Source organism: Wasmannia auropunctata, unplaced genomic scaffold (genome assembly GCF_000956235.1).
Source record: "Wasmannia auropunctata unplaced genomic scaffold, wasmannia.A_1.0 LD336064.1, whole genome shotgun sequence".
In the NCBI taxonomy this organism is placed as follows: domain Eukaryota; kingdom Metazoa; phylum Arthropoda; class Insecta; order Hymenoptera; family Formicidae; genus Wasmannia; species Wasmannia auropunctata.
In genome coordinates, this window is record NW_012026826.1 from 638,754 (window position 1) to 657,247 (window position 18,494).

The 18,494-nt window shown below is 43.8% G+C and overlaps 1 protein-coding gene across 1 annotated transcript in view; it reads left to right on the top strand.

Annotated features, from left to right (window-relative positions):
- LOC105450258 (polypyrimidine tract-binding protein 1) overlaps positions 1-18,494 on the top strand; it is a 332,980-nt gene that overhangs the window by 200,510 nt on the left and 113,976 nt on the right. Inside the window, exon 5 of the mRNA XM_011690014.1 lies at positions 5,050-5,154. Coding sequence (XP_011688316.1) covers positions 5,050-5,154 — 105 coding nt within the window. The remainder of the gene's footprint in view (positions 1-5,049; positions 5,155-18,494) is intronic.

Genomic DNA, 18,494 nt, shown 5'->3' on the forward strand with positions numbered 1-18,494 from the left:
CCTCTATCCGTATTGTGATTGCATTTAATACCGAAATGATGGATAATCTGAGTCAACTTTTCCATCCTCCCTTTCCCGTTTACAGAACGCTTCGCGGCTCTCTAGATAGATCTTGTTGTAAAATCTGCGGTTCGCAGGATTTTTCCGTAGAGAATCCTCGGAAAAAGGCGAAAAACGAGCTGAATCTCTCGCATTCTGCTTTGTCCTTCTTCTCCTTTCCCGGATTTCACATCGCGGATCGCTCGCTCTTACGAATTGTCTCTCACGACGCAGTCCACGATATATACATGCCGGCGATACACACGGCAGGAGGAGGACGGTAAAATACCGTCGATATAGTTTCATTCGTAGTGCGAGAGTTAACGCGGAAGCATCTCTAATCGTGAATTGAAGACGAAGAATTTGTAGTGAATCGTCGTCGTCGTCGTCGTCGTCGTCGTCCTTTCCACGAGACGATCTACCGAGAAAATTGACCCACCTACGGCCCGGTAATCGCCGACTCTCAGTAAGCGACGAGTAGCCATGCCCAGGGATAACAGGATCACCTGAGCTAAGATTGCTTCCGGTAACGGATTTTGATATTCAGATTTCGGTCGAAAATTGCGCTTTATTTCCTACCTCCCGTCCCCGGGTCACGAATTTTCGGTGATCGAGCACAATTTAATACACCCGTTCGTGCACTCGGTACTTATTCGTCCGATAGTCATCGGATCCGGATGAGACCAACGGAGCGTGTCACGAGTTCTCTTCTTTTCGATAGCGTCCGCGGCCGGAGGAGAGAGAGAGAGAGAGAGAGAGCTCATCGGGCCCGCAGCCGGCGCGTGAGATTGGTTTGTCATCCGAGCGAAGCTCCCATCGTTCCCGGGTTCGTTCAATGTACCAACGTCCGCCTCCACCTCCCCCCCTTCCTCTCTCTCCTCCCTTCCCCCTGCGCGCGGACGATCTTGAGACAATTCCGTGCGGGTCGTCGGGCACGTAAAACGCTCGCGCGCTCTTCGCCCGGGTCGCACGGGAGATTTTCTTTCAGCGGAAACATGAAGGACGAAAAAAAAAAGAGAAGGAGAAAAGGAGAAAACGGCGACCGAGTGGCGAGGAAGGGAGGGAAGTAGGAGCGAGAGACAGCGGCTGCTTCCTGGATTTGAGATCTCGACGGTTCCGCGAAGATCGAGAGAAAACAACCTCGCGATCCGCGCAAAGTTGAAAGAGGAAACCGGGACGGCGCGGCGGCGGGCGATCGGGGAGAGATGGAGAATCGAGAGATGAAATACAGAGTAGACAGTGGGAAAGAGAGAGAAGGAGAGAGAACCGGAGTTCGTGACGGGGGTTAGGAGGCTCCGAAGCGAAAGGGGAAGCTGGCCGGTCCATAATCCATACGTCCGCGGGAAATAAATAATACACGAGCGCCCGGACCGGGGGAGGGAGTGGGGAGTGGCGGCGGACAGCTTCGCTCCGGATGTTGGTCAGAGAGAGGATGAACCCCTATCCCCCATATCCGAGGAAAATATGGAATCCGAGTTCCCTTTCCGCGGCTTGTCTCCACCCACGCGGGGAGGCAGGCTGTCGCTGCCTCTTTCTTTCTCTCCCGCACGATCGCGGCGGAGAGCCGAGGACGACCCCCGGTTTCTCCGGTATATAAGAGCTTCTTCTTGCCGCTCTTTGAACGATATTCCGCCTAACAGCGCACACTCAATGCGAACGTTTCGCGGGGTGTATGTACTTTCGTAAGATAAACCGTGTATATATATATGAGAGACGTGCGTCGTCGCGGAGAACGCGTCCTCTCCTAATTGCACTCGCGGAGCTTTCCACTTTTATTTATTTTCCGAGTTGGCGGGTAAACACTTTTGCGACTTTCCGCTACTCCGCGACCGGACGGGAGAGAAGACGTACGTTAACGCGCGTTTTAATTCAAATGCATACATTATAAGATATTTTTAGCATTTTATATAAATTAAATTGACGATCATTTTAATTTGTGAATTTACCATTCCAACTTCAGTTTATTATTGCGTTGTGCATGTCCGACAGTGATCGGCGCGCTGTTTAAATAACTGAAAAGTAGTATTTATTGAAATATATTATTAGGATCCAGCCTCTCGTTCATTGAAGGCATTTCTCCATTTAATTGTGTTATTCACTTAACGGTCTATAATTTAACTTATTATTGCTTATACATATTTTGTTCCGTTGCATTTAATTTGTGCGTTTCCGCATATTTCGCACGCTGCGAAAATTCAAACGAAAACTAAAAAAGGTTAATAGTTTCCGTTAAATTTCGAGAAAGCAAAAAGTATAAGTGCTTCTTCGTCGAGCGGAGATTAGATATCCAATTTCTTTTAATTTTATGCGAAGAAGGTTCGCAAATCGTGGACTTTGACGGGCAATTTTCTCGGTTTGCTTTCTCAAATCGAAAGAAATTTCCGCAAATGGAAGAGGTATAAGGAAGAGGGATAATAAAATCGGCTGTTTCGTAAACGAGTGAATGCACTTATTCAAATCCCGGGAGGGTGTGGAGAGGGGGGGAGGGGGAGGGGGAGGAGCAGGGAGACAGCAACTTTTCCAGTTAACATTCAAAGAATAACGAAGTCGGCGGTCGTTCTTATCCTTTGTTGCCGATGACCCGTGGGCGCTGGCCGCGAGTAAATCCGCCACGTCCCCTACGGCTCGCTTCCTTCCGCCCGCTCCGTTCAGTCCCGTCTTTTCTGCCTTTGATCTCGCATTCCGTCTCGACGTGGCCCCGAAGTCCTCGGTGGTTTTCCTTACGAGTTATGAATTATCTTTCATGGATTTTCACCCGTGTCAGACACAGTGCGAGGACTCATCTCGCTGTCAAAGCGCCTCACCTGCAAGTTTAACGGACCCCGCATCCGACCGCGATTGCATAATACAGCCTGGTAATTCGTGAATACATGCAGGCGTCGGATACGGCAGGCGGGGGGAAATAAATATTTCGTTAAGCGATACACGATGCATGCGACGCGCCTTTGACGCTATCCTGAACGCCGCCGACGAGAAAACCGCGACTGCATAATGAATGGCATGCGAATGGGAAAAGTCGTAATCGTGTAAAGGACGAGTGTCTCCGTCGTGAATACGGCATGCGCGTTACATTCCTAAAGAACTCGTTTTATTTTTATAGATTAATATAGCTCCTATATTGTATAAAAAAAACCGCGCGGAATGTTAACGGTGTTCGGCGAAGATAAATCCGTATAGAAAAGTAATCCACGGGCATCGCTGAAGCGTACGTAAAGACACGGCAAAAGCATTGATTAAACTTGCCGTTAAGTAAGACAACTTAAAGTAGGATAAAATTTATTCGATTCGAGCTATATTTTATTAGTGCTGCATCTTATAATATTTTATAGTGCGAATTTATGTACTTTCGTGGATAGATCAGTTGCGAACACTTTTTTTATAGGTTCCTAATATATATTTAATATACATAATATATATTTTATAGGTAACTATAATATTTTGCAAATGCGAACCACAATGTATTACTTTAATCTAGAGACAGTATAACAATCGTGATACACATTTGCAAAATATTACTGCGTTTTGAAACCTATAAAAAAAAGTGTCGCAATCGATCTGTCCACGACTATACGTATCCAATTCTATAAACTGCGCGCTTAATTTAATCTTCAGTCTTGAAACGCAATTCTAAACAGGGATTCCTATTAATTAGGTCGAGACAAGCAATTTAATAAAATATTGACTGGATATAAAAACTCACTGAAATATTACAAGCACTAAGAGATTTAGCTCAGACCGAATAAGACATTTTCCTGTTTAGTTTGTATTTTAACAGTAAATTTAATATTTAACTAACTGCAATAACTGCGTTATTTACCGTTATCGACCGGTATCACTTATTGCCGCTTGCTGTTAATTACTTTTATGAATTTAATAGTTGCATTCGCTTACTTCTATAAATCCTACTCTCTTTGTAGTTGTACTCGCGCATAGGCCGATTAACGGCCTCTGGGGACGAGTCGAAAGACGAAGTTCTTGTGATGATTCGCGTGGGAAACGAAGGTTCATAGGGATTAATTATTAGTATCTCGCGAGAAGGAGAGAACCTCTTTCTTCGCGCTCGAGTGACCGCAGCGTTTTTCCGCGTCCGGGAGACTCCGTTAAGCATTTAGCATTCAGGAGCCGTGTTAAAAGCGTCTTACTGCTGTACCGCTTCTGACCCGTTTCTTTTGACGCCCGAGTCCGAGATTTATCAGCGTCTCTAAGGACAAGGACATCGAATGGGATTTCGCTGAAGGAGATCTCCGCGTCGCTTCTTTCCACTTTTTAAGTAATCGAAAGATGCTCGACGCGATAATTTATTTCAATTTCCCTCCCCTCCCCCTTTTAAAGCATTCCGAGGATAAAATGGGACGAGCGCGACGCGATTAGTACTCGCGGAATACTAAACCGTCCGGCTTAACGTCACTCTGCAAAATTACTCTGCGATTACTTTGACGATTCGCGTAACGTTTGCGATAACGTTGTTATCCACATCGAGAAAATATTAAATAAATTAATAAATTATCATAATATTACATTATCATAAATTCTTTAAATTGCTTCAAGATGCTTATCGGCATGTCGGTATCGTTAAATTGCTTGTCAATTTAATTTGTGATATTTTCTATCCCGATTTAAGTTTAGAATTACGTTCCGAGAAAATTAAATTGCCGCGCTGTTTACGGAATCGTAAATGTATATATATGTAATAAATTCACGATGAAATATTATTAAGCACGCAGCACGTAGAGCTCAGACCGAAAAAGGCAGTTCCCCTCCTAGTTGTGTGTTATTCACGTGTCGCTCTAGTGTCACTTACAATTAATTAATAACATTCGAAGACCGACGTAATGTAACGCCATATACATAAACGCGCGACGTTTGCAATAATTCTGAATTACGTTATTGCTCGCTGACGTAAAATATCCGTTGCCGCGGGAGAAAAGTAGAATTTATTGAGGGTTCGCGTCGTGTAAACGAGAGTTCTATTTATATATCGCATCGAATGTATTTTCTCTATTGTTGCAGAGGGGTAGTGACGAGCTTCTATCGCAAAGCGGGGCAGTCAGCAATGGTGCTTCAATGAGTCCGCAACCACATCACGCGGCCGACAACAACAATGACGCCAAGAAGGTGAGTGGTTTTTAATTAAAATAAGATACGGCGAGGGCGGGCGCGGGAATCCGATATCGATCGGTGTCAGATTTCACAGGGTGCCCAATAGAGCGTGTTTCGAGGCTTTCGCCTTTGGGACGGGCGGGGAGGATCTTGCTCAGAATTTTATTCGATTAATTTCGTCGTTTATCTCTTACGGTATTATTCGATAATAATTTTAGAGAGATAGAAATTTCTACGAGACGAAAAACTTACGGTCGCCGATACGGACTTTATATACCTATATATTTCGTACCTCTTGGAAAATCCCTCTTTTCGATTTCGGCGATGGTATAGAGTAATACACGCGACACGATGGAGTAAAATACAAGGAACGCCGATAACTTCCTTTTCGGTCCCCGTCCATTTCGCCGATGGCGCGGGAGCGGTCGTGCGGAGCCTTTTTGGAAGAGAGAGCTTTTTTTCCTCTCCTCTCCCTCTCTCCAGCTACATACATACCTCGGCGGCGAACCGACCGCAACCAGAACGCGCAACGAACCATAAATCATTGCATACCAAAGAGAAATTCGTATGCAGTGACCTCGATTGAAATGCGTCCATTGAAATCTGATCGGTCGCTTTCGCGTTCCCCGAAGAGTTCTCGCGTTCCTTCCGGCCTTCCCCGCTCGCGACGAACGTATGCGGCTGTCCGTCAAAGGGAAACCCGGGATTCGTTTTTTTCGGACAAGTCGACTGAACTAGCTGAATTGCAGAAATTTTCGGCGAGAGAAAGACAGCGCGGGAGGGGGCGCGGGAGGGGAGGAAACTTTTTAATTTTTCACATCTGTTATCGGGCGCGCGTCAACGAGAGATACGACAAATATTAATTAGCCTCGTGTGTGCCGTGTCGTGAGAGATAATCGACGGCCGATGGACGAAGAGAAATTATCGACCGGTGTAGTTCCGCAGGAAAAATTAATTCCTGGGCGCAGCCCTTGCACGTCGCGCCTTCGAGCTCGATGAAAACTGCACAGCGCGCGGTGAGAGAGAGAGAGAGAGAGAGAGAGAGAGAGAGAGAGGGGATGAGAGAGAGAGAGAGTGCAGGCCATCCTCCTCCACCCCGATAGTCTGACGATTATTAATCGATCTACTTACGGCATCGGTGAAAGAATGGATGATTTTGCGAATGCCATTAAGCAAGTCTATTTATGTCTCACGGAAATTGATAGAGTCGGGTCAGCTGTAAATATTTTATCGGGAACATTTCGACGCGGAACGTGAAGAGTGTCGCGTGGTGTGGAAGGAGGAGATAAAGAAATTTCTGCAAACGCGTTTAGAATTTTTGAGAGATAAAAATAAATTCGCGTCTTGAGAACCGCGGAAGAATGAAGGGGTCGACATTCGTTTCCGCGAGAAAGAGAGAGAAGGAAGGGGGAGGGGGGAATAATGCGGCCGTAAGATACGACCTTTTAGCGAGGTAACGTACCTTAATTAATATTTTGCGCGCGGTGCCGAGGCGACAGCCGTTTACGGCGGTAAGCTTTGCCCTGCACGGCGAGACGAGGACGGACGGACGGACGGACGGACGGCACTTTTCTCGCGCACCTGCTCTCCGTCACGTATGCTCAACGTCGTCACATGTCGTTTCGACGTAGGACGGCGAAAAAATGGTGAAATTTCCGGGGACGCGGAACGAGGACGACGACGACGACGATGACGACGACGACGTCGACGTGTCTGAAAACCGCACCCGGGACGCTCCGGAGCACCGAGCGTGTCTCGGGGATCACTCTGTTGCACGTGCACAACCGCCGCGGATGTGCCGAAAGTTCGACCTCGTTCCTCGCGTCGTTAATCATTTTCCGGTATAGCCAGCGTGGCAAACAGAAGCGAAATCGTGGCATCGTGCGCGCGATACGTGTAAAGCGGCTGCGCGCGCGCTCGCTCGCGCGCACAGGCTTTCATTTTCCGCGGAATTTACCGAAATTCCTGTTTAACTGAATCGCACAAGTTTGCGTCACCGAAAAATGCCGATATGGATTTGATTAATAGCTGTAACGGGTCGGGAATAACGTAGCCGCGCCCGCTCTCTACGTTCGTATTTTAATCGGCGCGAGGGGGGAGGGGAAGGGAAACGTAATGACCGATGCGCTCTTTGAGCTTCGGGAGTTATCTTTCGGCACGTGTTTTTTTATAAATTACGATGAGAGAGACGGCACCGACCATTTAGCGCGGTACAAATCGACGGGAATCGGGGGGAGGGAGGGAAGCGGCGCAAACCCGATGTGCGTTATTTCTCTCGTAACCGTTATACCGTCATTTTTGATTATGACAAACAATGCCAAATTTGAAAATGTCGGGGCGATCTTAATAGCCTCGTTAAAATAAACTATCGGCGAGCTTTGTAGGCGCGTGGCCTGCCGCAAAACGGAGTCTGGACTTTTTAGCGGCTGAACAGACGCGTCTCGAAAACATTGTTTTTCGCGCCGCTGTCGAAGCACGTATTAATCACGTTAAATGCACTTTAATTATCACGAAATGCCAACGTATCGCGAATAACAATTTTCAAAGTGTTCTTTGATACATTGATATTACAACTTTCGCAGAAAAATTAAATGCTAATTAATTTTACCGTAATTATATCCACTGGGAGCGCGCGCGCGCGCATCCCTTTTTCTTCGTCACAAACAACAGCGAATGCTATTGTTTTTACAGAGCATTTGCGGAAATGAAAATAATCATGCTGTGCGGCGGCGGCGGCAGCCTGGATGTTTTTCACATCGTCGCGTCGCACCAAAGCACCAAACGGCGAGAGAGCGCATTACAACAGCGCGACGTGTAACGCAAAACCGTTGTGTCTATCGGCGATCGTTAATGCTCGCGTGTCGTCCCTTCCTTTCGTCCTTTTTCGCGCGCGGCGCGGCGCGGCGTCGCGTCGCGTCGCGCCGCGATACGCGAGGACGGAGACAGAGAGAACGGCGCGGGCGTGGAGATTCGGTGACAAAGCCAAGCCTTTTCGTTGCCCGCCTTTTACTTTGAAAACATACACGCGCTCTTTCTCTCTACTTTTCGACGGTCTCGCGCACGAGACGAGAAAAAACTCCGAGGAAATTATTAGCCGTCGTCTCGTGAGTTATATACACGTATGTAACGCGTTACTTGAAATTGCAACATTTACGGGACGCGCGCGCGAAAATAGAGCGAGAAATGCCACGCGAGTAGTTACATCAAAGTCAGTTGCTCGGTCAGATTAGCGACGCGTGATAGGAGAAGCGAGTTTATTCGGGAAAAATTTCAGAGCGCGTTAACGGGACGCAATGCTACTCTAATCGTACTGTATACTTACGATTAATAATAAAGTAACGAATTAATGACGAATTAACATTATTGCAGTATTGACGTGTCTCGACTTTCACGAGAAAAGTTTCAGAGAATCGGAAAGATTTAAAAAATTCAGAACTACAATATATTTTGTATCTACAAAGCAATCCGGAGATTTGTCGGTCTCTTTTCTAAATATATGTAGTCCCTGAACAGCCGGTGCGGAATTGACCCTGGCCGAGGGCCCTCAATCCACGCGATATATATATATATATACATATATATATTTCGGGACGACGTTGCCATAACACGCGTATGCCTCTCTCGCAGTTAATACAAATTGTTCGGGGAAAAGGGTCTGGAGGGTGCGATTTATCAGCGAGGAAATCGAACTGCCCGCCATCACTGTGTAATCCGTTAAGCACGAGGAAAGTCGATTGTTTGTGTGGCCGGCGGAAGGGGGAGGTGGAGAGGAGGTCGCAAATTTGTTCCAAGCAAAATAGAGTTTTCTTATCACATTCGGAGGTTGTTGGGCAGGTGCGCTTTCATTATTCCTCCCCCCTCGAAATTGGGACGCTGACCGACATCGAGCCGCTCGCTATCATCGTGCGTGCGAGACAACGGCCATTTGTTTCCCTTCAACGTTCACTCTCCCTTTCTCTTGCGGTGCCCTCCCCTTCCTTTGTCTTGCTTTTTTTTTCCTGCCAGGGATTTTCTCTACCTTTCCGCGCGGCAATCCCTCGCGTACTTTCGACGTTTGTCTTCGCGCCTCGCCCTAGAGAAACTCTCTCCGGCGTCAATTACTGACCTGAGGAAGATTTTCGAGATTTTTGTGTTATTTCTTTATCGGGTCAAACGGCTTTTTATCATGCATTAAAAATTAGGGAAGAAATTTTTTTTTTTTAAACAATACATTATTCAGTTAATTTTTTTATCTTTGTGTAATAAAAAAGTTTGCAATAAAAAAGTATCACACAAATTAGTCTCGCTGTACGAAAGACGACGTCGACTCGAAGAAACCGCTATTTCCGCGCGATGCTTGCGGAGTTGAAAATCCGTGGGTGCGAAGAGCCGACCTTCCCGAGGCGAGGAAAGAGGAAGGGACCGAGAAAAGGCGGGAAATTCTCTTTCTCTTGGCGGACGTTGCGGGCGGATGGCGTGGCGGAAAGGGGGACGGGGAAAAAGGAAGAGAGAACCCTGCCGATGTTCGCGTAGACGGTCTGAAGAGGTGCGCTCGATGCTCGTAGAAGCTCCCATTCATTGCGCCTTCCAGGCTGAATAAAGCTTCGAGAGTGAAGGAAAGAAAGAGAACGAGAGAGAGAGAGAGAGAGAGAGAGAGAGAAGCATACAGCTTTCCACTGCCTCCACCGTCATATTTCCACTACCTTGCCTTCGGGGCTTTCCTCTCGATATCAATCGCTCTGGATTCGCCTTCAGATTTGTCCTCCTCTTCAGCAAATCTCCGCGGAAACGACTGTTCCCATCCGGTTGGGATATCGTATCAATCGAGGACGAGTCGAGTCCCGGGACAGGTTTCTCGATCGTCGCCGGTCACTTAGGGCTCTTTACCCAACCCTCCTCCGACGACGGCAGGATACCTGTAAGTGGCAGTCTTTTATATGCTTGTCTGTACCGCGGAGACAGTTGCCTTCCGCGCTTTTCCTTCGCGAGGTATACGACAGTATATTGTCAAAAGAAAAAAAATTCTGTTGCGCGAATATACTATGTACGGAACGTAGAATGTACGCAATGCAGAATTGTGCGCGATATTTATACGTACTTAACGCGACGTAACGTGGAGAGCGGTGATACCGATGATTCCCTCTCCTCCTCCTCCGCCTCCCCCTCCCTCCCCCGCCCAGGTCGATGTAACGCTCGTATCCTTCCTTGGACGGACGCACACCGGGAAATTGTATAATACGGTATTAACTCTATAATGTTGCTAAGTGGATGTGTATCCGCTTTAATCTGGATTTTTAATTCGCTCTGTAAGATCCCGTCTAGCGTGAATAATCGCGTTTGGGAAACGCGGATTAAATGCGGGTATATAAATTGATTAGTTGCACGCTCGGCTTAATGAGGACCGTGTAATTTACATTCCGGGCCGTTGTGAATTGCTAATTTTAATAATCGCGAAACTGGACTCGCTGAAACGTAAATACTTCTCTATCAGCGTCCCATTTCCGTTTCGTAAATAACACTCCATATAGAATTAATATCGCAATTTGTATTTCCATCAGTCAGAGCGGGGCTTGATGAAGGCCGGGTGGCGATTCTTTCGAAAATTCAGCGTTTAATCTTCCATCGGTTTCTGTATGCGTTTCATGAATCATCAATTAACTTTCCGTTTTGTCAGAAACGCGGAAAACAATTGTAAATATATTGATAACAATAGTCTCTATCAATATTTTCGATCGCATTTTTGGACTTGAATTTAGTATTCAAATTTGTGTCTATGAGTATTAAGATAATTAAAATTAACTGTCGTCGTAAGAGTGTCTGAAAAACTAGATAGTAAAATGGAAGAATGTTATTATTCATAAGGGTCATACAAAAGAATTACAAAAAAATCTGCACTTTTAGCCTCTTAGGCAATGCTGCTCTTCGTGTCGGCTATTCGATTCTACCGAATACCTACCCTTGAATTTCGTAGGGCGGAGAACGAGATCTTAGGATGAGCCGGGTCGTGCAAAAACTACTTTGGCGTGCCCGCCACTCCGCTTTATTAGGGCGACAACGGATCTTCTTTGTCCCCGTTTCTTTTTGATGTACCATTTTCCGCCTCGTTCCGTCCCATTATCCACGAATGGTAGCCATGTCACCACTTAAACGCGCGTCCGCGTGCTTATCCCTCATGCCTGGACATGCTAGAGGACAAAAGGGAGAGAGAGAAGAGAGAGAGAGAGAGAGAGAGAGAGAGAGAGAGAGAGAGAGAGGGAGGGGGGGGGAGAAAGGATCGAGAACATCAAGGCTTTGTTAAGAGTGTTACAACATAGTCGATTTTATTGGCTCTTATTTTATCGCGCCCTTTCGCTTTTCTGTTTCAATCATTTTTGACGACACTTGTAATGATCCTTCATGACATTTGTATCCCAAATTAATAAGGTTCGGAAGAAAGCTAAAATTAATTGAAAAAATTGAATTTATCTTTTTTTTTTTATGAAAATGAACAAAACTAAACCTGTATATTTTATACAGCTTTTTTTTATTTTCATTTAAAATTTTTATTTGTATGTCATAAAAATGCATAAGAATTTTTCCAACGTCGAAACGTGTTTCATTTTGAAGAAAATAATTCAGTCGCTGTACTTTAATTCGATATTATGATTATGATGCGTCACGAATTTTACGTTAATGGATGAATAAAAACAAGCTTTCACGCATATGAAGAAGGACGCGATTTACGTCTATTACAAGCGTCTATTCCTTTATGGCTTTGTGACACAGATAAGTAAGATTGGCTATACATTTATTCTGACGTCGCGGTGCTTTCATTTTCTCGATTAAGGACGCCGGAAGGTCAACGAGAACGACGTTTTTGTCGGGCAAGCCGTCGTTTCCGAAGCGGCAACCTAATTCCGAAAGCGCCCACGGAAGCCGCAATTGAGTCCTTTCACTGCCATACTGGTTTTTTTTTTGTAATGATCTTAAAACTGACGAGCAGCGAAGTGCTTCAAATTAAGAGGCGAGTGGAAACTTCAGTTCCTCTCGAATTCGTATTGCGCGAGATATCGTAATTTCTATAAATATCTCCTTAGATATAATTTAATTCCAAAAGACATCAAAGGCGCAGTGGATCTTGTTTTATTTCGTTAATTCAAGGAAGATTCTGTGTTAAAATTCTGCAAAGATCAGAAAGCGTCAAAGCGAGTATAGAGAAGAAGTATATTTAATGTGGCATTCGTCAGAAATTTTGACCGATACGTCTGCGCGGAATGGATCAATTGTACGTTTCTCATTTCCACATTCTCTCCGCTAAAAGAATGTCCATGCCTTTTCATGTGCTTACTACCATGCAGCTACCAATAAGTTGACGTAGCCATGTCGAGGAGCGGCGAAGTATTTGAGATTGCTGGGTTGCGCGCACGCGAAGTTACCCCTGGCTCCATTCTCCCCGCGAATCTCGGAATTTTATATTAAAAACGTGTATGTGTGTGTATATATATATGTGTACGTATTATGTACGTATGTATGTATGTGTATATATATATATATATATATGTATGTATATATACACACATGGACGGCAATGGGGAGGGCCAATCACCAGCGCGGTACGTCTGAAACCGGACTAGAACTTCTCGCTGGCGTGTCTGACATATTTCATGTCGGGAATGTTTCTCTCCGAATGCATCGGAACGCGTCGGGCACGATTTTCGAATGCCAGTCGTCCCTCGTGTGGATAATCTCGATTTCTCGATTTAAGAACGGCAGAATTGCATGGCGCCGCGTCGCGCAAAGTATCGCTGCTACACTTACCTGATCGGCAAGTATTTCTTTTTACGACGACTAAGGGAGTAAGGTTTCTGGTTCGAACACCTTTTTTGAAAAGGTCGAAAAAAAGTGTTTTTCCAAGTATTGTTTTTTAGGAATTTGGTAAAAGCCAAATAATATCGCAAATTTTGCATGTTCTTTCATTTCTGTTTTAATATTTTTATATTAAAAATAAAGTGCGTAAAGGCGGTGTAATAAATAATAGTTCTATTGGACGTCTAAAAGAAATTAAATCTTTTCCGGCAAAGTATGGCTATTATTGAACTAGAACTAAATAAAAAAATTTAACAAAATAGTTTTATAAAAAAAAATGTCTTGAAAATCTTGTAATTTTTTTTTGTATAAACAGAAATAATAACTATATAGTAATTATTCTGGTTCCAAAGAACGAGAAAGAGGAACATATGATATATTGTACTTGCAAAAAAAGTCATGTCGATATTGTTAGTTCACAGAACCAAAAAAACGTTGTTTCGAGAAAAACAATTTTAAAGTACGTTTTTTAAAAATAGCATGCGATTTTCATTACAGCTTATTAATTTACTTAATTTAACTTACAGCTAATTAATAATTTCGGATCCATATAATAAAGCCTCTGTTTTTCCAAATAATTTTTGTTTGTTAAATCTCATTGTTCCAGTTTTCTTTGTCGCTCACAGTGCATGTCACGTTGCTGCTTTGTATAAACGAGTTTTGTCTTTTTTGTCGGCGAATATTTTTGTTCGCGGTCCAATTTTGATTCTCTTTCTCCCAAGAATTTTTAACAAAGGAGAAAATTCTTTATTAAATGTGCAGATTACAATAAAAACAGCAATCTTTATGATTTTTTAACATGTTGAACTACACTGGTACACAACAAGCTTGAATCCCATGTTTTTCTTTACAATGGAATTAAACTTTCTCGATCACGTTTTTTTGTGTTTTATAACTGTATTTAATGTAAAATGTACAAAATTATATAACTATGTATAACTATGCAACAGATCCATTATTATTTTGAAATTATTCGTATTTCGAAGTTTTTCCGGAAACGTGTTGACAAATGTCGTTTCACTTTTACGTGCATGACGATTAACGCTACACAATAACGTTTTTTTTTTTTTTGAAATTTCAACCTCGAGCGATCATTCTGTCCTCGCTCTGTTTTTCTCCAATCACACTTTCAAAATTTCAATGACAGCAACACACGCTGTTCAACGGTCAACGACAAACAAATTTAACGAAACTGTACTCTACATTTAGAATCTTATCTCGCTGCTATGTGCAAAAAAGTCGAAACAAAAAGTATAAACAGTATAATATAATTATGAACAGCATACTATGGTAATGACTTATATACTTAGTATTCGAAAACTTCCTTCCTATTCGAAAACATCTGATAATAAAAAGTCAAAATCAAACACCTTGATTTGTATTGCTTCTTATATAACTTCAATCAATTCATCAAATATTGACAAAGCGCTTACAGAATATATTTTAAAGATGTATTTCAAATATGAAGAACATTAAAAAAAGAAGAATCAATTTTTTGAACTATGAAACCATAATACTTACTTAATTCAAGTTGCGCGCAATCGAATACGTTTCCCGAATTTCTCTTTTTTTTCTCCCATTAAAAGAATCTCCTGAAATCTCTCAAAATAAGATTAAATCTTAATACAGAGAATTCGAGAATGCAATCTGGAAGTAGTAAATAATAACTTCGTTTTACTAATCGCGCGTATCAGTGATTTAATTAAGCTGCGGAAATTTTTGAAGGTGCGATTTTGCAAAGATCTAAAACAAATATAAACACGTATGAAACGGTCAATACATCGTATACACGTAGTAATATTTTGAACAGAATTTCGATCACCTTTTGTATCTGCATAATTCCGTGCCAATCTGTTCAAAATTCGATGAGAGACGGAATTCTGCGTCGCATTTAGAAACATCAATTAATTGGGCTTATGTCAAAACCAAGCGACGTCGAAATAGACGATGAAGGGGATTGTCGAATTAGGTTACGACTGATCTGAGCCACGATGCTACGGTCGGGAAATAGACGACCCGCGGTATTCCCACAACGATTACCGATGGCGATCCGGTATTTAAAAATACATCGCGTCTGCAATAAACGAAATAAACGTCTGAGATAAATAGAAATCTTGGAAATTATTCTGATATAGTTATAGGAAGAATGATATATAGAAAGCGCGATAGGATTGTAATTTGCTCGTTTATATTTGCGTTACATTATACATTTTCTTCATATATAGATAGAAAATTTCTAGAAAATAAATCAAGTTTCTTAATGTGTTTTTTTCAAGTTTCGTAATGTGCACATTTTTCCGTTAAAAACAGCTTGAAAGCAAGTCGAAACGGCTCTTTAACTTTGTACACATTTTATGTGTCAAATTTAATCAATTATTAAGTTGTTATATTCTGAAAGAAATATGCGCATTAAATACCGCGCTGACTCGTATTATACCTTTCTCTTTTACTTTTAATTTTTAAACCCTGGTGAGCTCTTATTTAATTTTTCTATTTATTAAAAATCAAACTTTTTATTTATCTAACAACTCATCCTTAATTCAGTTCGTCGAACAGCTTTCCTGTGCAGATAGCTTTGCATTCGTGTGTGTTGCACGATGCAATTGTAAATCCGTGACGTCCAGCCGTGTCAATTACGCGATCACAGATGCTCTGTCATCCCCGGTCGGCCACGCCGACAGGTTGATGTCTCGAATAAAATCTCGAGCGAAAGCCAAGAAGCGTAAATAGAAGAAAAAAAAGCGCTCTTTTGTGCGCGACCGCTCGACCTTCGCCAATTTGCTTCGCTTCTTCACTATCGGCCACTGCACGCTCTCTTTCTCTCTTCCCTTTCGCTCTTCGGCATGACCCAAGCTACCAATATGGATCCGCGGTACTCGACGTCGACGTATATAATCGCCGAGAAGGTAACGACAAAACGGGGTAGGGGCAGCGCGCGGGGGCCGCCCCCGGTAGCATCAGCCCGGAAGGTACAAAAGAATCAAAGCCCCGGTGACGTAATGGCGGTGTGTGCCCGGCCAGTAATATTACGAATGGGTTGTGCTTTCGCTCCGAGTGACCTCACAAAGCTGTCGTTTAGATAAATTGCTTCCCACCCGTGGACGTCCCACGTCGAGAATCGCACGAATGTGTACGAGCGAGCGACGATTGACGGTACGCTTCCCTCGCGCGGGACGACGCAGTCGGCGTTACGGCAGTTACGCGGAACCAAGATTGACGCGCCAAATAAAACGCGCGGACGTGTTTCTCTCGGGCAGTTAGAGCGTCAAGAAATTTTTATTTCTCAGATAATTATTTAAAAGAAAAGTGACAACTCTATCGTCTTGCGAAATAATTGTACGTTGTATACAGAAGTAATAAATAACTTGAAATTATATCCCAAGTAATATTTCTCAGCAGGCAAATGCAATATCATATCTACAGTCGTAAATTACGTCCGCGGCTGTAACTACGCTGACGAATGATAACGATCGACCTCCACGTCGAAAATGCCGGCCGTCAGACGCTCGGGCGTCGCCCGATCGAAACGATCATCTTTATCTTGTTAGCAGCCACGAGAGAGCCGGCAACAGTCGTCGCGTAACCGGACGTTATTTTCTCTTGCAGGAGGGGAGGAAAAAAATTTTACACCCTTATTACGACGTTTAATGCACTGACGTCACATTTGCTAACGAACTCGATAACGATGAACGGTGGCGTTAACGATACCGGACGACGACGCTCCGGACTATCTTTACGACGGGCTCTTATTTGCCCGGATAAGCGGCAGCTGCGGAAACGTTCTCCCGTAGCGGAAGCATGCCACTTATCGGCGAGGGAAACGCGGGTGGCGCGCGAGACTCGTGATCGTCGTTCTCCCTTTCCTGCGCGACGCGCGCGTTATAGTCGGCTTGAAAATGCGAAGGTGCGACGATGAATTTATCAACGTTTGTCGACGCGAGAGGAGCTCTAAAGCTACCCCTATCCCGTGGAACGACGAGGGTGCAGCAGAGCTCTTCGAAATATTTCCGTATCGCGCGGAAGAAGGTAAACGCGGACGGAAGAGAATTTCGTCTCTCGCGTTTGCCGTTGCGCGAGATTATCGCCGATTGTTATACAGTCGTATTCATTTTTAAAGCGAGTCTTGCAAACTCGCGTCTTATGCGCTGTTAGACAATGGTGCGTTTACGCACGTGAATCCCTGTCCTTCTTCAATTACGACGGGCGGAGAGAAGCGTGACGAATCACGCGGGGGTGCGCGGAGATTAGGACCAAGCGGGACGTAGAACTCGCGCGAAGTGGTGTGTGTGTGTGTGTGTGTGTGTGTATGTATGTGTGTGTGAGACAAATAACAAGATTCCTGTTGAAATTCAAAACTGCTGGAGTCGCGCCAGGGAGTGCCGCCCGCGCTTTCCGAAAACGCGAGTAAAAGTGCCATGGATGCGCACACACGTATAAGATGCATCCATCTCGCAAATGACTCGGACAATCTCGCGCGATCCTGTACGCTCGATTATCATTCGAATACGCCCCATTAGTCACTACTGCGGCCCTCTGATGACGCAGAATCCGTCTCTTTACGCGGGATATTAATTCGCCTTTGTCACATCTGTGTAAATAACAAAAATTAATATCTTTTCATTCCATTCCTTTGTCAAAGTACACAGCCCGCGATAATATATACGAATTTAGCTGGTTGAGAGAAGAAGCGTGTTTGGAACATCAAACATTTTTTTCCGCGCGACGTTCTCTCATTTTTCCCCCGCAATTCTTATCTTCCCCTTTGAATTTTTATGCGCAGCCGGTGAAGTGTGCATTTCAGGAGCGTAATGAAGTTGCGGTTTTTCCTAACGAGTGGCCCGCAATCATGTCGCGCCTGAAGTATCTTGAATTCGCGGACTGGCGTCCTGAATTGTGTCCGTCTTTCTCCCAAAAGAGAAAAAAATAACAGAAACATTTTGATATCCGCGCGCACGTCTGAAAGACGCAGAATTTTTTTTACAGCTTTTTTTGCCTGAGTGTTCTTTGAAACGCGCGCCGAGCTCGCACGAAAGCACGGGCGTTTTATTTTACGGGATCATCCAGCGTTATAATGCATACACGTATTATCTTAGCCGTTAGCAATTATTCAATTACTTTTCCTCGTGGATAAAAATGCCGTTGTAATTATAACGAGGCGCGCGCGCGTAATTGGCCTACCATTCAAGGGACGTCGTGTCTTTGTGCGTGCAAATGAAACGATGAGTCAGAAACAGAACCGCAAATTTTATGATAATAATTTCTTTCGAGATGAGGCATGATTATAAAAATTTATCTATCGACCTTGTCTTTTTTTTTCGCAATGTGTATCATTTTTATCTCTTTGGTGGAAAATAGTTTAATTCGATTACCATACGCAGTGAACATCGTCAATTTGCTTACAAAACTGTAAAATGATTAAAATGATTACTTTTAATTATTAAAAAGCATGTAAAAATATTCGGAAATGCGGAATATTGAAAATATTTAAGCAAAATGCGCAATTCCGCGAATATTTATATTTAGAAGAAAAT